At 62.0% G+C, this 20,071-nt stretch overlaps 3 protein-coding genes across 3 annotated transcripts; 1 reads left to right on the top strand and 2 right to left on the bottom strand.

Annotated features, from left to right (window-relative positions):
• The first annotated feature begins 88 nt into the window (after positions 1–88).
• GGCX (gamma-glutamyl carboxylase) lies at positions 89–2,017 on the top strand. Its single transcript, XM_037371847.1, has 8 exons — positions 89–105; positions 173–380; positions 472–623; positions 714–883; positions 973–1,103; positions 1,179–1,326; positions 1,407–1,602; positions 1,692–2,017. Exons 1-8 carry the CDS (start codon positions 89–91, stop codon positions 1,846–1,848), a joined length of 1,179 nt encoding a protein of 392 aa, XP_037227744.1. The 3' UTR covers positions 1,849–2,017.
• Positions 2,018–3,200: 1,183 nt separating this feature from the next.
• On the bottom strand, positions 3,201–7,214 carry MAT2A (methionine adenosyltransferase 2A). Its single transcript, XM_037371633.1, has 9 exons — positions 7,019–7,214; positions 5,123–5,200; positions 4,921–5,043; positions 4,726–4,838; positions 4,504–4,647; positions 4,182–4,400; positions 3,917–4,099; positions 3,701–3,834; positions 3,201–3,311 (listed from the first exon to the last, which is right to left on the bottom strand). Exons 1-9 carry the CDS (start codon positions 7,107–7,109, stop codon positions 3,209–3,211), a joined length of 1,188 nt encoding a protein of 395 aa, XP_037227530.1. The 5' UTR covers positions 7,110–7,214; the 3' UTR covers positions 3,201–3,208.
• A 1,355-nt stretch (positions 7,215–8,569) lies between these two features.
• On the bottom strand, positions 8,570–13,606 carry LOC119140364 (histone H2A.V). The gene is made up of 5 exons (XM_037371651.1): positions 13,418–13,606; positions 10,039–10,116; positions 9,416–9,529; positions 9,187–9,316; positions 8,570–8,916 (listed from the first exon to the last, which is right to left on the bottom strand). The coding sequence occupies exons 1-5, from the start codon at positions 13,589–13,591 to the stop codon at positions 8,855–8,857; spliced, it is 558 nt and encodes a 185-aa protein (XP_037227548.1). The 5' UTR covers positions 13,592–13,606; the 3' UTR covers positions 8,570–8,854.
• Positions 13,607–20,071: the final 6,465 nt, after the last annotated feature.

The raw sequence follows: 20,071 nt of genomic DNA, 5'->3' as shown, positions 1-20,071 counted from the left end.
GTGAAGGCTTTTTTTTTTTGCACATGGTGGTATTTTTGGGGACACGGGTGTTCTTGGGGACACGGAGGGGGGGAAAGGATGCTTGAGGATGGGGGGCAGGGCACAGTGATGGGGCAGGGACTCAGTGCTGGGGGGTCACAGGCACAAGGGCTGTGGGAGGGGGGTCGCCCAGGGGGGGATTCGGGGGTCCCCATCCCCTTCTTGTCACTTGGGGTGGGAACAGTGACACCGTGTCCCGTCCCCGCCAGGGCTACAACAACTGGACCAACGGCCTGTACGGTTACTCCTGGGACATGATGGTTCACTCCCGCTACCACCAGCACGTCAAGATCACGTACCGGGACGGGCTCACCGGGGAGGTGGGCTACCTCAAACCGGGGGTGAGCTGGGACACCGAGACGGTGCGGGGGGGGGGGGTCACGGAGGGCGTCCCCATCACCCAGCCACCCACGGGACCCCCTCCCCGGGCAGGTGTTCACGCAGAGCCGGCGCTGGAAGGACCACGCGGACATGCTGAAGCAATACTCGTTGTGCCTGAGCCGCCTCCTGCCCCGCTACAACGTCTCCAAGCCCCAGATCTACTTCGACATCTGGGTCTCCATCAACGACCGCTTCCAGCAGAGGTTGGCGGGGGGGGGGGGGGGACGGGGACGGGACACGACATCTGGGGGGCTGGGGAGGTACGTGGGGGTGCTGACGGGCTGTCCCCACAGGTTGGTGGACCCCCGGGTGGACCTGGTGCGGGCACCGTGGTCCCCGTGGAGCCGCACGCCCTGGCTGTTGCCGCTGCTGCTGGAGCTCTCGCCCTGGCGGCAGCGGCTGCAGGAGCTGGAGAACCAGCTGGACGGGCACACCGATGCCGTCTTCATCGCCGACTTCCCCGGTATGGACACCCCCTGGCTTTGGGGGGGGGGGAGGGGGGTCACAGGCACCCACCCTAGGGGGGCTGTACACCCTTTTTCCCTCCCCCAGGCCTGCACCTGGAAAACTTTGTGAGCGAGGACCTGGGTAACACCAGCCTGCGGGTGCTGCGGGGAGAAGTGCTGGTGGAGCTGGTGGAGCAGCACCACAACCGCTCGCTGCGGGAGGGCGAGGGGATGCAGGTGAGGGGCTGGGGGGACGGGGCTGGGGGGCGCAGGGGGTCCCCCCAGGGCTGCTGACGGCCCCTGCCCGCCCAGCTGCCGGCGGGGCAGTACCACAAGGTACACACGGTATCGCCGGAGCCCTCGTGCTACATGTACCTCTACGTCAACACGACGGCGCTGGCGCTGGAGCGCAACCTGACGCGGCTGCAGGAGCTGCGGGACCGCGTGCGCAACGGCACCGGTGAGCACCGGGGCTGGGGGCTTGCGGGGGGGCTCAGGGGCTCCCCCCCCCGGCTCACCCCCCACTTTATGCCCCTGCAGAGACGGAGCCGCTGCCCCCGGAGCTGCGGCCCATCCTGGGGGAGCCGCTGGCCGAGGGGACCCCGTCCGACCCGCTGGTGACGGCGTTCCTGCGGCGGCAGCGGCGGCTGGAGGAGCAGAGCCGGCGGCGTGATGCCAGCTGGACCCAGCGCCTCCACCGCTTCCTCCGCAAGAAATTCTACCTCTTCCGCCGCAGGTGAGCCCCAAAAATCACCCTTTTTCCCCCTCCCTTCCCCTTAACGTCCCCCCTTCTCCGGCACTGACCCCCCCCCCAAACCCTCGCAGCGCGCTGATGACCTGCATCTCCCTCCGGAACCTGGCGCTGGGCCGGCCGCCGCCGCAGCAGCTGGCACAGGAGGTGACCTTCGCCAACTGGCGTGGTGAGGAAGAGGAGGCTCGTCCCGATGGCCACAGGGAGGGCCAGGGGGGCCCTGAGCTCTGAGCACCCCAAAAAACCTCCATTTTTTAAGCCCCCCCCCGCAAGCACAGGTTGAGGCAGGTGCTGTCTCACCCAGCAGTTTTTTATTGAGATTTCTTGAGTTTCTTTTTGGAATTGGTGAAATAGAAACAAATGTAATAAAACCTCCAGAAAAATATTAAAGGGGGGGGGGGGGGGGAGGGAAAAAAAAAAAAAAAAAAAGAGAAAGCCCCCCCACCATCACTCCCACCCCACCAAGGCACTTCTGGGGGCACCGGCCCCCCGGGATGGGCAGGTAAACAAGCCGGCTTCTCTGTACCACACCGACCAAATGCGCCACGCTCCCGGGGCTGGGCAGCCCCAGCACTTGCCTGCCCCTCTCCCCCTCTGTCAACAAACCCGATTTCCCCCTTTTTCACCCCAATTCAGAGGCCATCTCAGCCTCCTCGAGGTGGGGGGAAAGGTGGCTGGAGGGGGGGTGAAGGTGCTGGGGGGGGGGGGGGGGGGGGGGGGCTTTCGGGAAAATCAAGAGCTGCCGTCTGAGCCCGGGGGCTTCTCTGTACTCACGCCCCGCGCCTCAGCACACAATAAATACACCGCTAGAAAAAATCGTTCAAGTATGAAGGGCCAAATCCCTCCCCCTTTTCCCCCAAAAATATATATATAAAGCTCAGCCGAGCCCCCCACCCCCCCACCCCCACCACTGAGCTGGAGGTGGGAAGGGGGGGGGGGGTCGTGGTGTGCAGTTGTGGAGTCACTTCAGCTTTCTTAATTAAAAAAAAAAAAAAAAAACAGGGAAAAAAAACCCCACCACCACCAAAAGGACAATAAAACATTTCCCTCCGGTACCAAACCCGCATGGGGGGTTTGGCGGGGGGAGGGGGGCAGTTTTAATGCCGTGCTTTTCCCCGCCCCCCTCCCCCAAAACGTGCACCCTCCGAGAGAAAAAGGTTTAAAATCCGGGTTAAGAACAAAACCAGCACCAGCGAGGTCCCTTGGGGGAAGGGGGGGAGCCGGAATGTCACCCCCACCCCTGCAGCGGGACGGTGAGAGTCAAGGCCAGGGGGGAGCGCTCGGGGCGTTTCGCCATCTCTGAGCTCAGACGTCACACGAGATTTTTAAAAAGAAGCCGGAGTGATCGGCGGCCACGGGGCGGGGGGGACACGGGGGGGCTCGGGGAGAGGCACGAGGCCACACGTGGTCCCCACGCAAACGAAGTATGGCGAGAGAGAGAGAGAGAGAGAGAGAGAGAGAAAAGGTGGGGGGGGACACGGGGCCAGGAGACCCTGGGGGACCAAGGAGCTCTTTCCCCCAGAGCCCGCGAGCTTCTCTGTAGCCTACGCCCGCAGGAATGGGGGGAAAAAGCCTAACAAGGCTTTTTTTTTCAGTATTTTAGCTTTTTGGGAACTTCCCAAGGGAAACTGTCCCTACCAAAGTGGCCATAGGCTGCGGTCCTCTGATAGAGGGGCTTCTTCAGATCCAGATCCCTGGAATATACAAGTCCTCAACTCAGTAAAAAGGATCCGGCCGTATGCTCACCCCTTCCCTGCCTGGCCGGGGGTCCGCAGCGTCGCCTCCTTCTCCTCCCCATCCCCGGGGGGCGGTTGGAGCTTCCCGGGCTGCCCCGCGCCCACCAACTCCCGAGAAGCTCCAAGCGCTCTGGCTCTCAGTGGATACTTACCCCCGTCCGCGCCCGAAAGCGCTTTTATCTTCCGGCACGAGCGGCTCTCCGCGCCGGTTCCAGCTGCGCCAGGCGGTGACCACGGCTGCTCCGGGGAGGGGACCCCCACGCGCCGCCACCACCCCGCTGTGTCCCCCCCCCCAACCTTTCCTCTCACAGTGGCGCGTGTCCCCCCACTTCTCCAGCACCCGTTACCTGACGATCACCCCGGGACGGAGGTCGAAATTCTTCTTGACGATCTCCAGCAGCTCACGCTCGCTCTTCTGGGAAGTGCCGTAGTGGAAGATAGAGATGGACAAGGGGTGGGACACCCCGATGGCATAAGAGACCTGGGGGGGAAAAAAAAGCACAGATTAAGTCCGAGGACCCCCCGTCACAAGCAGGGGGAGGGGGAGACCTGCCTGCACCCACCTGAACCAGCACCCTGCGGCACAGCCCGGCCTTGATCAGGGACTTGGCCACCCAGCGTGCGGCGTAGGCAGCCGAGCGATCCACCTTGGTGTAATCCTTCCCCGAGAAGGCGCCGCCGCCGTGGGCCCCCCAGCCCCCGTAAGTGTCCACAATGATCTTGCGGCCGGTCAGCCCAGCGTCACCCTGCCAGGGACAACACCGTCACCATGGTGCCACCACCACCGTGCCGGTACAGGTACAGCTTCGCCGGGAAACACCACCGTACCTGGGGGCCACCGATGACAAAGCGCCCGCTGGGCTGGAGGTGGTAGATGGTGTCATCGTCCAGGTACTTGGCCGGCACCACCGCCTTGATCACCTTCTCCTTCAGCGCGTCCCGCATCTCGTCCAGGCACACCTCCTCGTCGTGTTGCACCGAGATGACGATGGTGTGCACCCGGATGGGGATGACAGCACCGCGGTCCTGCATGTACTGAACTGTCACCTGCCGGGGGGAACGCCGGGGCGGTCAGGCTGGGGACTCGGGAGTGGCCTTTGGGACCCCCAAGGCACCAGGTGCTCACGACAAGGCCAGGCGGGGCCCTCACCTGTGTCTTGGAGTCGGGGCGCAGCCAGGGCAGGGTGCCGTTACGCCGCAGCTCGGCCAGCTTGGCATTCAGTTTGTGGGCCAGCACGATGGTGAGGGGCATGCACTCCTCCGTCTCGTCCGTGGCGTAACCGAACATCAGGCCCTGCAGCGGAGGGAGGCTGCGGTGAAGCTACAATCCCTCTGGCTGAACCGTGGCAGCTCACGCGGCGCAGGGGCTCACCTGGTCCCCGGCACCGATGTCCTCCTCGCTGCGGTCCAGGTGGACACCCTGGGCGATGTCAGGCGACTGCTGCTCCAGGGCCACCAGCACGTTGCACGTCTTGTAGTCGAAGCCTGGGGCACAGCGGAGGCAGCGGTGAGCCTGGCGCACCAAAACCTGCGCTGGAGGTGAGCTGTAACGTCCCCCGGCACGTACCTTTGGAGGAATCGTCGTAACCGATGTGCTTGATGGTGTCCCGGACCACCTTCTGGTAATCGACGGCGGCCCGGGAGGTGATCTCCCCTGCCAGCAGGATCATCCCCGTCTTTGCTACCGTTTCTGAAAGGGAACAGGACGTCAGCGCCGGCGTCACCCAGCCAGCACCAGCATGTCCGCGTGTCCCCAGGGTGCGACTCACCGCAGGCCACCTTGGCGTCAGGGTCCTGCTTGAGGTGAGCGTCCAGGACAGCATCGCTGATCTGGTCGCAGATTTTATCTGGAGGGGAACAGAGAGCACGAGGCTGTCACAGCGGCACGGCCCTTCCTTCCTGAGCCACGATCCCTCGGCACAGCCGAGCCCGTGCTACGCCGGGAACCACCCGGAGCCGAGCACGAGCCGCCCCTTAAGCCGGCAGCCTCCAGCGGCGCGCACAGCCCTCGCCTTGTCCCCACGCCGGCTTATTAGCCTGGAATTTCTGGCATTTACCAGTTAAGCTCCAGTTACAGTCGGGTCAGAGCTTGGGCTCGGCCACCTACAGCACTGCCAACTGGCACCCCCTTCTCCAGCCCCGGCTTTCCCAATCCAGCGGGTGCCAGATTCCAGCAGCTCTGCCCCCAGCTCCTGGGGGGGCCCCGATCCCGACAGCTGCCCCGCAGCGTGCCCAGCCAGCTCCCACCAGATTCCCCGTTTCCTCTGGGAGCCGGGATGTCTGATTCTGGGAGGGGGAAAACCCCTCTCCCACTCCCCGAGGGCTGCTCGGGGCTCGGCCGTGAATAAGCAACTTCTCCGGGACCGCGGACGTCCTTGGCGGCGACCTTTCGGGCCGGATTCGGGAGGGATGAGGCAGCACCTCCGGGAGAGGGAGGTGGCTTCCCTGGCTGCTCCTCGGGGTGAAGGAGCGAGGAACCGGACCTTACACCCGCAGACGGGTGCCAGACTCCCCGTCCCGTGTGCCAGCGTGTGACCTCGGGTACAAGGAACCTTCCCAGTGTTGGGGGGGAGGGGGGGGAGCCCCAAATGTACCCCCAGATCGGCCAGAAGGTTACGCCATGGGTGCTGCGGGTGCCTGCAGATGTGATGGAGCGAGCCACGCTGGGGGGGGGGGGGGGGGGCAGCGGGGGCTTGGGGTCATGTGGGGTGCCCTGTAGGGGGGACATCCAGGCTGCGGGGGCTCGGGGGGCAGTGGGGGGCTCAGGGGGCGGCGGGCAGGGGGGTGGCAGCTGTCCGGGCGGCTTCGCAGTCACGCGCCCGAAAGGGGCGAGCACAAAGGCCGGGAGCGAGCCCGGCACAGCCTGGCACCGCGGCTGGGCGGCTCGGGGGGGCCTGGAACAGCCCCCACGGGGGTCCCGGCACTCCAGGGGCGGGGGGCAGCACCAGGCAGCCCCTGGGTGGGCCGACAGGGTGCTCCGGGCGTATAGTGCTGGGAGGGCAGGAGAGGCAAGGGGTCCCCATGGGGGGGACGGGGGACGTGGGACTCCGCGGGGGCGGTTGGGGCAGGAGAGCCAGGGTCCCCCAACAGGCTGTGGGGAGCTGCGGCAGGGGAGGGGGTGGGAGCGGCCCCTCCCCGGCCTGTCACGGCCCCAGCGGCCCCACGGCGACCCGGTCCCCCCAGGGGAGCCCCGCGGCTCCGCCATCCGCCGGGGGGGGGGGGGGGGGGACGACACGGGTGACACCACGGGCGCGTGGGGTGCACACACCGGCCCTGCCACCCTCCGGGAGCTGCTTAGTCACGGCTGAGTCACGGCGGCCCCCGGGGCATCTCGGTTACGTCATCCCATGAGACCCCCATCCCCCCCACCCCCACCCCGGTGCGCGTCGTGCCGTGACCCGTGCCCCCCCCCCCCTCCCCCCCGCCCGCCCCACGCGGGAAGCACGTGCGCGCCCGAGGCCCGCAATGCGGCGCGCGCCGTCCCGCACTGCGCGCGCGCCCGCTGGCATCACCGCCCCCCCCCCCCCACACACCTCCCTGCGTCCCCCCCCCCCAACAACGCCGGGCATCCGCCCCCTCCCCGCCGCCGCCCCCCGCCCGCCCCGAGACAGCCGCGCAGCACCGAGCCGCGCCTGCGCGCTCGCCGCAACGCCGCGGCCCAGCACCTGGGTGCCCCTCGCCCACGGACTCAGAGGTGAACAGGAAGGTGCCCTCCTCGATGAACACCTCGTGGAAGCCATTGAGTTGTCCGTTCATGACGACGGCAGCGGAGCGGCGGCGGGAGGGAGCGCGGGCGCGGCAAGAAGCGGCTGGACACTGTAACGGCCGCGGCGGACTGAGCGCGGCGCCCACCGACCCGCCTCTATTTATATCCTCCTCGCCCCGCCCCTCCGCGTCGCGCCGCCATTGGAGAGAGCCGAACGCGCCGCGGGGGCGGGGCGGCGCAACCACTGCCGGCGGGCGGGGGAGGCGCGTTATGTAACGCCGAGCGCAGCCTTTCCCGCTGCGGACTCCCAAGCTGCCCGCGGCTCCCGGTCGCTGACCGGTACTGACAGGGCGGCCGAACCGCTCCGCCTTCCCCGCAGAGCGCAGCGGGGCGGGTGCGAACCGACATCCCCCGTCGTCGTCCCCCGTCGCGGCCGCATGGAGCCTCCCGCGCGGGCCGGCGGCGCGAGGCGCGGGCCGGCGTGCGCGTGCGCTCTCGGGCAGCGCGGGGCGCGCCTGCGCGGTGCGTCGCCCGCGGGCTGCAAGGACGGCCCCTCCCCGCCGCCGCCATCTTGCGGGATGAACGGCCCCGCCATTGTGCGGTCCGCCGCCCCCGCCGCCCCCCCGCGGCCGCCCCCCCGCGCCCCGCCGCCCTCCCCCGGGCAGCCCGCCCGCCCCTCGGCCCCGCCTGCCCCGCCGCAGCGCCGCCCGCCCCACCCTAACACCTCCCGCCGCCATCTTGTGACAGCGGCGGCCACACCACCACGACCAGGGCTGCACAGGCCGGGCCCGGCCCCGAAGGTACCGGCTCCGCGGGGCAGCCCAGACGCTGCAGCCCGGCGGGACGGGGCCGAGGCGGCGACAGGGTGGCAGACAGCGCCCGGGGCCAGGGGCCAACAGGGCCTCCTTGCACCTGATGCAACCGGACACCCGTGTTGCCAGAGCTGCGGCCGCCCCGGCTCCATCCGCCCTCCACACCCACCCGTCCCTTCCCCGGGACCACGCAGAGACCCGGGGTCGGGCTGCTTGTGCCGGGACACGGCTCTACAGGAGCCCCGGCGGGCCGGGGCAGGGAGCCACGGCCCCGGGCAGGCGGCACCCGCGGGCCCAGGGCTGGTGGACACCCAGGACAGTGTCCCCAGTGCCGAGGCCGGCCGGACAGCCGGGGCGCCCACAGGCCCAGGACAGATGCTCCGGGACAGGGGGCGCCCTGCCCCAGGGTCAGCGGGGCCGGGGCAGCCCCGGGCTTCCCCGGCCATGTGGGGCCGGGGGGCGGAGCCCTGAGAGCCGCCCCGCCCGTCGTTGTTTGCATAGAGGGCGGGGCAGCGCCATGCTGGGTGATTTGCATATGGGCGGGGGCTAATTTGCATCTGGCGCGCGCCGTGCCGGGGCACTCCCTCTGCCCGGTGCCAGCGGAGGGGCCCCGGGCCCCCCTTCCCCTACGCGAGCCCCGAGAGCCCGAACCCCCCCCTCGCGCCTTCCCCCCTCACCAGCCCCAAGGAGAGGCATGGGGTTTTTTTTGTAAAAAATGGTTTATCCATTCCATTTTTGTATAAAACCCAGGGGAGCAGCCAAGCCCCTCGACCACCACCCCAACTGCTGCCACCTGACAGGGGACAACTGCTGTCACACTTTGAATCTAAAGCCCATACCAATGTTTTCTTCCCTCTACAGTCAATTGTCTATGCTCTTCCTTTGAACTATTCCTTAAAAATATTCCACGTATCCCCAAGATTTCTTCTGTCCCAGGTACAGTACGACGACGGGAGGGAGTGGGCTGCTGGTTTTTTTCCTCTCTACGCCGTTTTTTGTTGTCCCTTCTTTCCGATCAGAGACTTGTGGATGTGGGGGATAACACCTGTGGAGAGAGGAGGAGGATTCCCATCAGATGCTTGCAGGCTTCCCAAAAAGCTCCGAGAAATCCTCAATTCCCAGCAGAGTTTTACAATAACCCAGCACAAATGTTTCCTCCCGCTTGATCCAGCAGGATCCAGGGAAGCAGCGAGCCTCCGGTATCCATCATTGCTGTCAAATTCCTGTTCCTTTTCCCTATATTTTCCCCTTCTTCCCACTAAAATTCCCAGTTAGGGCCAGGAATGAGGGAAGGGGCAGGGAGGACGATACCCACCTCCACCGGCAATGGTGGCTTTGATCAGGGAATCCAACTCTTCATCGCCGCGGATCGCCAGCTGCAAGTGACGGGGAGTGATGCGCTTGACTTTGAGATCCTTTGAAGCATTGCCTGCCAGCTCCAGCACCTGCCAAGAAATCGGGAAGACACTCGGGATCCCAAGGGAAACAATTTTTTGAAATATTTTTTTATTTTTTTAGGGAGCAAGGCAAACGCTGGGACCTACCTCGGCAGTGAGGTACTCGAGAATGGCAGCGCTGTAGACAGCAGCGGTGGCACCAACTCGCCCGTGGCTGGTGGTGCGAGTCTTCAAGTGTCTGTGGATCCGGCCCACGGGGAACTGGGGTGGGAGAATCAACACCTCGTTAACACCTACAGCTCCCCATGCATTTGCATAATTACACCCCACACTGCTGATTTTGGCTCGAGCAACTCCCCACCCTGTGCGCCTGCAGCTTCCAGGAGCTCCTGTAACATTAACATGAGCTTTAACGAGGGCGTGGCTGAGGGAGACACAGGACCAACTGACAGTTTACCGTTTCCCCATGGGATTTCAAGATAATTATCCAAATTAATCCTCACACCCTCCTCCCTGTAGGAGACACAGATCCTGCCCCAGTCAGGGCACAGCTGGGAGCAAACAGCCCTGAGAGCCCAGGGGTCCTTGTCACTCCATAATGACAACACAAGTCACTAAATATTAGGTTCTCACCCTCTGGGGGGAGAAAAAAAAAAAAAAAGAAAAGAAAAAAAAAAAAGAGGGTTTGGGAAAATCTGCCTCCCAGAAGTGGAAGTTTTTCCTCAGAAAGTCACGTTTTACAATGAGGTCGTGAACCTCTTGTGCCTTACCTGCAGCCCAGCTCTCTGTGAGCGCGACACTGCCTTTGCCTTGGCCTTCCCACTGTCCTTTCCCGCCTTACCACCAGCCTGCAAGACAGTAACGCACCTATTAATTAATCTTAATTAATCCAGAGAGACCTGCTGCACTGTAATCCAGAGGCAAACACACTTTCTGCTGCTGCAGGAAACTTGCAGCCTCTTAAACACCCTGAAACAAGGCAAATTCAAGGGGACAAGAGGGGTTTGAGGGCTAAGGCAGCTAGCTGCTTCACGGTCCCAGGTCCCCATCCCTCAATTCCCGCTACTGCTATTCCTGTTCTTTTCCAGAAAATGCCAAAAAGGGGGAAACCAGCCCAAAGAACCGGTCTGGGGTTTTGGCAGCAGCAGTCACAGGAACAGCCTGATTTCAGATTCGTTTTCCCCACTCCGAACGCGCGCGGCGACACAGGTCACACAGCAGGATACTGCTTCTGTACGTAGGAATGTGCAACCCAGGCCTGCGGAATTCAGGGGCAATTCCCTTCCTGGTCCGGAGCAGCCAGTCATCAGGGAACCACAGAAATAACGGATTTAATGAAAACTGCACTGTGGGAGGCGAGTGAAACCCCAAAGCCCATGAGTTTGAAAGCAACTGAAAAACAAGGAAGAACCGCACTTAGGTGTGCCAGGCTTTCTCCTATCCACCTTCAAGAAATCGATCAATTCAAGGGATCTTGAAAAAAACCCGTGACATCACTAATAGTTAACGAGCTGTTTCTAACAGAGGTGAACGCACAGGGCAGTCAGAAAGAACCTACACCCTCCATGTGAAAGACAACGTTACCAACCCAAAATCTGGTCCATTTAAGAAACAGCAGTGACTATAACGACAAAAATTAAGTCTCCCAGCCTGAGTTGAACAGAGAAGCCCCCGTACAGCCACTGCAGAGGGAAAGCAGAGCCCTAAAACATGCTGGATACTTGTAATCCCCGCTGTCACACCACATACTGATCCCACGATCTCAATCCCCTTCTAAAAAGAAGGAATTATGGCTCACTGCAAGGGAGCTGAAAGCTGCCACCAGCTCTTTCCCACTCGTTTGGGACAAACCGCAGAATCCAGAGATCCCCAGGAGGCTGAGGTGACGTTAATTGAGCACACTAATCCTTAAGACACTGGTTAAGACAGGGATGTCCAAGATCCACGTCCCATCCCACCGAGCTGAAAGTTACCACCACACACTTGCACCAGTTGGAGAGCGCTGGCCCAGTTTAAACTCAAACAATTGGAAAAAAAAAAATCACAAGGGGGAAATACTTAATCTGGAGGTGATAAAACAAGCGGAGCGGTGCTGGGCGAGGTCGGCAGGAAAGCTGGGCCAGCATCCCACGGCACCAAGTGCAGGTGGGTTCCTCCCTGCAGCAGCGCCAGGGCTGCCAGCAGAGATCCAGCTGTGGGAACGCTGGCACCTGGCAAACCCACACAGTGTTTTGGCAGCTGACACCAGGACGGGAGCGGCTTTAGAAGCTCTGGCTTGTTAGGAGAGCGGCTGAGGGATGACTTGGAGACACATCCAGAAACGCTTTGAAGCAGTGGCTTGATGTTGCCTTTGCTGCAGTGAAGCATCAAGGAGTTACTTTTATCAGTAGAAAACATCACTCAATACAACTTCAAAAATCACGAAGGGGGATCTGGGAATGTTTCCTCACTCTAGAAATAAAAGACATCTCTGGGAAAAGCCCCAGCTGTTCACACTGAGGGCTTTTATCAGCCAGCTGTGAACTTTCCCACTTCTCCGTCAATTTTTCCAGCTAGCGGCTGCCCACCTGATGGTTCTTTACATGACATTTGACTAAAAAGAGGGAAGAGAACTCTCACAGCGGAAGTCTCAAGGTTTCTCTCGATCTTCACCAACATCTAAACCCTCTGCTGGGCTTGCAGAGGAAACGCTGCAACAGTTTACCACAGCTGAGCTGCCACTGGCTCCCTGCGGAAGCTCACCCCCCTCACGGCTCTGATCCCAGCAGAGAAATGAGGGCTCCCTGTCGAACACCACCGCGTTTGCAGCGTGGAGATCTCCTCCTCCTCAGGCAGTGATGCTCGCGGGGGCTTCGGCGGGTCAGGGACAGCAGCGATTCACTTCTTCCTCTGGAGGGGACCATGCTGAGGGGTGCAGGAACACAACGTCTCCTTCCCTTCTCCCCAAAGAAGTCGCTCGCTGGAAGCACATTCCCAGACTGAAACCTCGCTGGAGTTAACGCACCGCATCTCCTGCAGCAGGCAAACTGGTTTGGTTTTTTTTTTTTCTTCTTGTTGCTTCAGACAGGACTAAAATACTTCAAAAAAGCAACTTTTTATCTATTGCCACAAGTTACAAGATATCCTTCAGCGCAGGTTTTCTGCTGTGAGGGTTGCATAACCTCACAGAGCATTTCCACGTTACCCTCAGTGAACCGGGCCCTTATCCGCTGCCCGGGAACCTCCTATCCCGTATCCCGAACACGGGGTACGCACCCAACAACCGCGGCTTCCCCAAGTTCCAGACACCAGGCCACACCACCGAGGCTGCAGGGAAAATTAAACCCCCCGCCCCCCCGGGAGCCAGACTTTTCCTTGGGAAGCCAGCAGCGAGCTCTGCCGGGAGCCAGCGCGTGCAGGGATGCCCGTTAGGAATGGAAACGATGGAAACGGAACGCTCCATGGGGCAGAGGCCGCTGACAGGCGCCCCCTCCCCGCCCCGCCCGGCGGCCTCACGCCCCTGACAGTCGTTCCCTCACTCCGCGAGCAACTTCTTAACATAAATAACCCCGGAAAGTTGCTGCGAAGCGGCAGCTGCCCCTCTCCGACGCTGTAACCGGTGAAATAAAGGCGCTGGGCGCCCGCCAGCCGCCCCGGGAGCGCCCCCGACAGCGGCGGGAAGCCCCGGGCTTCGCCGCTCGCCCCCGCCGGCCCGAGCTGCCGGGAGGCGGCACAGACCCGCTCCCGGCGGGCCTGGCACCGCCGTCACGGCGGCCCCGGGCTTCGGTCACACCCCGGCGGCAGCGGTTCTGGGCTCTCGGCGACCCCTGGCGAGACCCGCTCAGCGGGAGGCTCCCGGGCAGCGTCGGCCACGGCGCCGTGCCCAAGGTCACGGATCGCTGACGGAGCCCGGCGCAGGAGCCGCCCGTCTCCCGCCGCCCCGGCCTCCCGCCCCGGGACACGGCTCCCCGCTGACAGCGGCGGCTCCGGCCCCGCCCGGGCGCCGCTGTCAGCCTCGGGCCCGCGGACAGCCGCTCCGGCCCCGCGGGGGAGCGGCGCCCCCCAGCCTCGGCCTCCCGACGGCCCCAGTACCGGCTGCCCCGGCCGCCCACCCACCCGCCCAGCGGGACCGGACCGGGACCGGGACCGACCGCCGCCCCCGCCACTCACCATGGTGCCGCCGCTGCCGCCCAAGCTCCGGTCCTGAGTCCGCGCTGGAGCCGCCTCAGGAGCCGCCAGACAATAACCCGCCCGAGCGCGAGGAGGGAGCCCGGCCTGCCGCGGCGGGCTCGAGCCAATCAAGGCATCGCATACTAGTTTGAACACCTCTCTAGCACCAATCATGACGCCGTTTCTTGCCGCCTGCCTGCCGACACCTAGCTCCTCCCCGCGGCCCGTGTAACGGCTGTTTTTCCTTTGCACACGGCACGCAAGGGTGAGGGCGGGGGGCGTGCCCGGCGGCTCCGAACCAGTGGGCGGTACAATGGAGTGACGTAGAGCCCACCAATAGAAAGAGTTGCCCGTCTGGATAGAGGCGGGGCTGAACGGATAGACAGTTCGCAGGGCCAGTGAGAGGAGAGAAGCCTTTCCCGCCCATTTTATCCCCCGCCCCTCGTGTTGTTTGTTTGCGCGGAGCGGGGGAGGGGGCGGATGCGGCGCTGAGGGGAGGGGAGCGGAGCAGAGGGAAGCGGGGCGGGGGCGGAGGCGGAGGCGGGGGCGGGGGGGCTGCCCGCCTCCACCGCCTTTACCGGCCGGCCTCAGGCCCCTCTCCGCTGTCACGGTCCCCGTCAGGGCCCGGGCAGCGGGCCGGGGTCTGCCGGGGCAGCGGGTCTCGGCTCTTGACAGGGCCCGGGGCCGCCCCCACCCCTCCGCCTTCCTCGGGGGGACAACACGGGGCGGCCCTCTGGCCCGGCCGTCGCCTCCGCGGCCAGCCCAAGGGCCTGTGCCCGGGACGCAGCCCGGGGCGGCTGAAATCTCAGTGACAGATTGGCTGCGGCGGTGCCCGGTGGGGGCACCCAGGCCCGGCGGCGCCTTTGCGTCCCTCCCCGTGTGTTTTTACAGGAATTACAGAAATAAAGGCTGGTCCTGCCCGGTAAGATAAGGGCAGCGGCAGCGAGGTAACGCTGACCGGCCTGGCAGACCCGGGGGGGGACCTGGGCCAGGGCTCGAGGTGCAGGGAGCACCAAGAGGCAAAAGTGGCTGGTGAAGGCGGGGATGAATTGGCCTAAAAAAGCCCCCCAGAATTCCTGGTGCAGACTGTCATGGGGGCAGGGGGGGTTGGTGGTGTGTCAGGTCAGAGTGTGTTATGGGAAATAAAAACTTATTTCCTCTGATGAGCCTATTCCAGCATCGAGCTGAACCCAATTTACGTGACAAGGTTAATTTTGTAAAAGAAACCTCAGGATTGAGAGAGCGAGGCTCATTGCCTGACAGGAGCAGCCTCGGGAGCTGAACAGGCCCGTGGGATGGTGGAAGGAGCCCTGGAGCCTGCCCTGCCCCTTGGCTCCGCCGAGAGAGGAGACCACGGAGCAGGTTGGAGAGCGCCGGGCTGGGGAGGAGGAGAGAAGCGGGATGAGGAAGGCACGTTCACACTGTCACTGTCCCACCCTGGCTGTCACCGGCACCTGGACTTGCACACCTCGCCCCGTGCCTCAGTTTCTCTCTAGCACTGGGTGGGGGCACTGTGCCGCCCCTGCCCCTCGCTGCAGCTGCTGCAGAGGGGCTCAGGGGTGCCCGGGTGACCCTGCTGGGGGCCCCAAACCTCCCACCCCCCGGCTGCTCCCGCTCCCCACGCTGGAGAGAATGCTGCCTGCACCTGCCCCACAGACAGCAGCTGCTGCAGGCGCCTTCTGTGTGCCTGGGGCCCCCCAGCTGTCGCAGTGCCCCCCCCCCAGCCCCCCAGCTCCGTCGTGGAGGAGGGGCAAAGCAGCTGCCCACAGCGGCATCCAGGGGACATGCAGGAGGGGGTCCCCAGCACGCTGCCAGCCGCTCCCTGAGGGGCGAGGGTCCCAGTCGGTGGGGATGCAGTCCCCGAAGACGGGGTCAGGCCAGGCCTCGGCTGCCCGCAGCGCCGGGGACAGGCGGCGGCGGGGCTGCGGTGTGGTGGCGGCGGCTCATGCGCAGGCGGCTCCCGCTCGCTCGTGTCCTCAGATGAGCTCGTGCCCGCAGGGAGCCGCAGAGCTAAATGCGGTGTGGGCTGCGGCGCCTGCGTCACCGCACACCGGCCTCGCTGCCAGGGACCCCATGGCACTGCCGACACCCTGCCTGGCACGGGCTGCACGCCACACACATGGTGGTGAACACGCCACGCAGCCGTGTGCATGCCTTGCACATGCCTGCGCACACACCACGCAGCCATGTGTGCCGTGCATGTGGCTCGCCAGGCCAGTCTGTGCATGCCAGTGTGCCTGCATGAGCCGTGACACACGCAACACACATGTGCTGTGCCAAACCCTCCTCCCACCCCCCGGTGCCAGCCTCTCGTGCCCCCCCTCTCCCTGCGGTGCCCCCAGCAGCTGCTCTGGCTTTGGGGACCCCCCCTGAGGACAGCACCCTGCTTAGGGACAAGGTGTGCCTCGATGTCCCCACGCTGCCCCCCCCTGCAGAGCCCCGAGGGTCCCCAAAACACCCCCACAACACCCCAGGGCCACCACTGACCCTGCCCACCCCATTCCGTGCTGTGACGGTGGCACCAGTGAGCCCCCCAGGGCCGCTCCCCCCCCCCCCCCAGAGGAGCAAGACGTGGCCAGGCTGGGTTTTTCATTCACTTTTCCGCATACTTTTTATTTGTTACAAACATACAATTCTTTAAATATAGACTTGTAAAACTCCATTTGCAAAAATCTGCTACGGTAAGGAGTGCTCGCTAGCATGAGGAGTTCGTCACGTCGGGCGTCGTCTTTGCTAGTGGTAAAATCCAGGACCTGCCTTCGGCAACCGCCGGCCGCTCCCCGGCGTCTCCCGATGCCGCCCCGCCGGCCGCAGAGGAAGGGAGAGGGGGGGAACACGACCCCCCCCAGGCGCCGGCAGCCCCACGCTGGGCTGCCTAAAGTGCATGGTTTGCTTTATTTTTTGTTTTTCTTTCATTAAAAAAATAAGAGGAATAAAACTTTCTTCTTTCGTCAAGGTACTTCGGGGTGAACGTTTTGGTCTCTCAGCAGATATTGGCCAAAGCCAGTCCCAGCCCTGGCGGCTCTCGGAGGAGGATCTGGCTCACTCCAGCGCCAATGTCTTACCGCCCAGCCAGCACACGCTGTGCCGCACGCCGCAGCCCTGGGGTGAACCGGATGGGAGAGCCGCCCGCGTCAGCCCCGCTCTCAGCCGCTGCATCAGTGTCAGCACTGCTCCAAGGCCAGGATCCCCCGCGGCCTCCTGCCTACCGGTAACGCCGCGGTTTCGAGGCCTCGACGCCACCAGCAAACCCCAGCCACCCTTGGCAGGAACAGACACAGAGCAGAGCCGCAGGGATGCTGGCACGCAGGCTCCCAGGTTCCACCTACAACCACCACAGCCTGGCGGTTGCCACTGCCAGTGCCGTGCTCTTCGCTGGCCGTTCCTCTCCCATCTCGGTTTGATCAGAGATCCGTCCTGGCACCTGGATTCAGGATCTTACGCCGACGCACCAAACGCCAGCTCCACTTGGCACAGGCACTGCTGGCTCGACCGGCTCCGTGAGGAAGAGGAGGGCGACGGCGCCTGCGGCTGAGCCTCGCCCTACGAAGATCATCTCTCCAAGCATCCAGAGACACCAGCGAGCTGCCGTGATGCCGAGCCGGTTTGGATTTCCCACCGGGAACCCTCTCCTGGCGAGTGCGGTGGCAATATCTGCTGAGAGATTCCTTGTGCATCAGCTCAAGTACCATCATCACTCGCTCACGCTTTTTTTTTTTTCTTATTTCTTTTTCCTTTTTTTTTTTTTTTTACAACTTTTTTCTTTTTTAAAAGAGAAGCCGGCGAGGGTTTTTGTTTTTGTTTTTGTTTTTTTATCACCGACAAGAGAAACCGCCGCTCTCCCCGGCACGGCAGCCCCAGGGACCGGTCACCTCCCCCTGAGTCGTCCTCCACTGACAGCGAGGGACCACAAGGAGATTTTCGTGCCCATGACCCCCAAAATGGCTGGAAACAAGGCAGGATAATTCCGATTTTCTTCCATATTTTTCTCTTGGGAGGGGAAAATTTGAAGTGGTTTTAACTTTTAACGGAGCCACCGATGGCTCCTGGCTCTTGGCCTGGACATTCTGGGTATTTACATCGAGTTTTGGGGCACTATACAAGATTTACAAGATATTTTTTTTTTTTTGTACAGCAATAGTCGTGCTCTCAAACCGTCCCTTTTGGGGCAACAGAAATCTGGAAGTTCCAAGAATTTAGGATCTTTTTTTCCCCCCATTCTGGTTAAAAAAAAAAGAAAAAAAGGGGGGGTGGGGGGCAATTTGCCATTTTCTACAGAATTCAAACCAAACAAACCCAACCAAATCTCATATATACACACACGCGCAAAGATGTGTATATACATATATATATATATAAGGGAACAACCAAACCCTCCAACCTGCCACGCACGCCACCAAATTCCCCCGTGCCCTGGCTGCGGGCAGGTGCTTTCGGCGCCGATGAGGTCTGGTCAATGGAGCGATGCAGGTGCAGGCACAGGCCCGGCTTCGGTGTAACCGTCATCCTGCTCTCCTTGGGAAACACTCCACCTGATCCTGGGCAGCGTGAGGGGGGCTCCCCACTCCGGCAGCCCCAGCCCGCTGGCCAAAGGCTGAACCAACTGAAAAAAGAAATAAACACCCCCAAAACTCACCGGGGAAAAAAAAACATAAATAAAAAGTTAAAAAAATCTCCCCCCTTGCAGAAACCACCCGAGTCCTCGCTTGCACACCCAAGGCTTGTCTGCCCACCAGCTCCGAATCACTCCTGCCGGCCCGCTGGTCAGGTTAAAAAAACCCTTTCATTTCTGATTTTCCAGCTTAGTTTTTGGATGATTTTCGTGGGTTTTTTTGGTTTTGCTGCGAGATTTAATTCCCCCGACGCCGCTCTGCGCTTCTCTCACCTTCACCCGTTGGCAATGGAAAAGGTATCAAATGGAGCCGGCCGGAAGGTCGCTGTACATAGATACATCGCTTCTCCAGCAGGAGAAAGGTTTCTGGTTGCCAAAGCGAATGCCGTCTGTGGCACTGGGTCCTGGTTTTATTATTTTTTTGGCGTTATTTGCCTTTTTCCTCTTCCACGTATTTCTTAGGCGGCTCGAGAGCCAAGCGGGCCGGTGGCAACCCCGCCACTACCCAGAGTAGAAAGGTAAGGCTAAATTACTGCAATTCAGCCTCAAAAACCCCAAAAATGAAAGAATATATATATATTTTTATATATATATATATCCTCTTCAAAAATAAAAGGAGAGGTACCGCCTGCATCTTTGCAACCGGCCCGGCAGCCGAATGCCGGCAAGTCCACCACCGCCGAACCGTGGCGCTGGGGTCCCCCCGGGCAGCGAGCGGTGGCCGCCATCTCCCCCAATCCGGAAACCATCCACAGCGCTGCGGCGTTTTCTCTGCGGCAAAGAACGGAAGGCGCGCAAACACAAAAATTGAACGATGGGTGGATACAGCAGGACGTCACTGGAAAGAGCTGCCTTAGGGTACAAAATACAGTACAGACGCGGTTCGGACATCGAGATAAGACTATTGCTCCCGTGTGAGTGAGGAAACCCAGTCCTTTGCGACGGGAGAATTAAAACGGATAAACGGAAGAAATTCACGTTAAAAATCCCTTTAAAAAGAGCTACGGCGGCGGGGAAGGGCAGGATGGGCTCGGAGGATGGACGGACGGATGGACAGACGACGTCCCCCGGGGCTCTGCTGGGCTTTGGGGTGAGGAGGGACGGAGTCGGCGTCCCCCCCCCCATCTCACGAAGACAAGTCGCTGCCGGCCATTCCTCGCTTCCCAGTAATACGGAGCGAGCAGAGAGAGGGAGACGCCAGGATCTGCGACAATAAATTAAGGAGGCAGCTGAGATCGAAGGTGGGCATGCGCAGGCTCCCAAACATAGCAGAAAAAAATTAATTTAAAAAAAAGTCCTAAAAATGGAGAAGCCGTCGGACAAGAAGACCTGAAACTTTGGAATGAAGAGCGATGAACCCCATTCAGTTCAGAGTTCCTGGGATAATGTGGCTAAAAAAATACCTTTCCGGAAAGGGCAGGATTGATCTGATTTAGCTAAAAAAAAACAAAAAAAAAAGACCATTTGAGAGTGGAAAAAATCCATTTAATACGAGAGGTGATGCTGGAGGGACCCTCAGGCTCCGGCCAGGCGGGTGGAGCCAGTCCCTGCTGGTACGGCCAAGTGGTAAAAACAAACAAAAAAACAAAACAAAGATGAAAAAAACCCCAAAAAAACCCCAAACCCCACCACCGAAAGCCCCGGCTGCCGGGGTGCGGGGTCCTGCCGGTGCCACCAAGCCGCCACCGGCATGAGGTACTGAGGGAAGGCGGCGAGTTGGTTTTGCCAGATAAACCCAAGATGCATGTGACAACGAGAGGAGGGATGTTGGCCCCGGGGTGTCCTGGCCACCGCCAGATGTGGCCAAAGGGGAAGATGTTGGGTCCCGTCGAGCTTTCCTTGTGCTTTGTGCCTGCGTGAACCTGCCTCTCTCTGTGCCCCCTCCAGACGGAGGGAAAGGGGGGGGGGGGGAGGGGGAATAGTCATAAATCATCAAAACCGAGAAAGTCTTCCTTAATTTTCAGGGCCCTGCCAGCTTTGCACTCCCTCGGGGGTGGGTTCCAGTTCAGGTGCCGGAGTTTAGCCGTTTGTATCCCAAAAAA

Source organism: Falco rusticolus, chromosome 20 (assembly GCF_015220075.1).
Source record: "Falco rusticolus isolate bFalRus1 chromosome 20, bFalRus1.pri, whole genome shotgun sequence".
In the NCBI taxonomy this organism is placed as follows: domain Eukaryota; kingdom Metazoa; phylum Chordata; class Aves; order Falconiformes; family Falconidae; genus Falco; species Falco rusticolus.
Note: the sequence above shows the minus strand (reverse complement) of the source record. Positions and strands in the feature narration are given on the sequence as shown.

What these genes read in the sequence shown, in the direction of transcription:
- GGCX (XM_037371847.1), top strand. An exon ending in GGGAGGGCGAGGGGATGCAG is followed by an intron (nt 1,104 to 1,178) that starts GTGAGGGGCTGG and finishes CTGCCCGCCCAG; the next exon opens with CTGCCGGCGGGGCAGTACCA. An exon ending in TTCTACCTCTTCCGCCGCAG is followed by an intron (nt 1,603 to 1,691) that starts GTGAGCCCCAAA and finishes AAACCCTCGCAG; the next exon opens with CGCGCTGATGACCTGCATCT.
- MAT2A (XM_037371633.1), bottom strand. Translation starts at nt 7,109, where the DNA reads ATGAACGGACAACTCAATGGCTTCCACGAGGTGTTCATCGAGGAGGGC. An exon ending in TTACGACGATTCCTCCAAAG is followed by an intron (nt 4,839 to 4,920) that starts GTACGTGCCGGG and finishes GCTGTGCCCCAG; the next exon opens with GCTTCGACTACAAGACGTGC. An exon ending in CGTCCCGGGGTGATCGTCAG is followed by an intron (nt 3,312 to 3,700) that starts GTAACGGGTGCT and finishes TGTATATTCCAG; the next exon opens with GGATCTGGATCTGAAGAAGC.
- LOC119140364 (XM_037371651.1), bottom strand. Translation starts at nt 13,591, where the DNA reads ATGATTGGTGCTAGAGAGGTGTTCAAACTAGTATGCGATGCCTTGATT. An exon ending in GCGGCAGCGGCGGCACCATG is followed by an intron (nt 10,117 to 13,417) that starts GTGAGTGGCGGG and finishes ACTGTCTTGCAG; the next exon opens with GCTGGTGGTAAGGCGGGAAA. An exon ending in TCGAGTACCTCACTGCCGAG is followed by an intron (nt 9,317 to 9,415) that starts GTAGGTCCCAGC and finishes ATTTCTTGGCAG; the next exon opens with GTGCTGGAGCTGGCAGGCAA.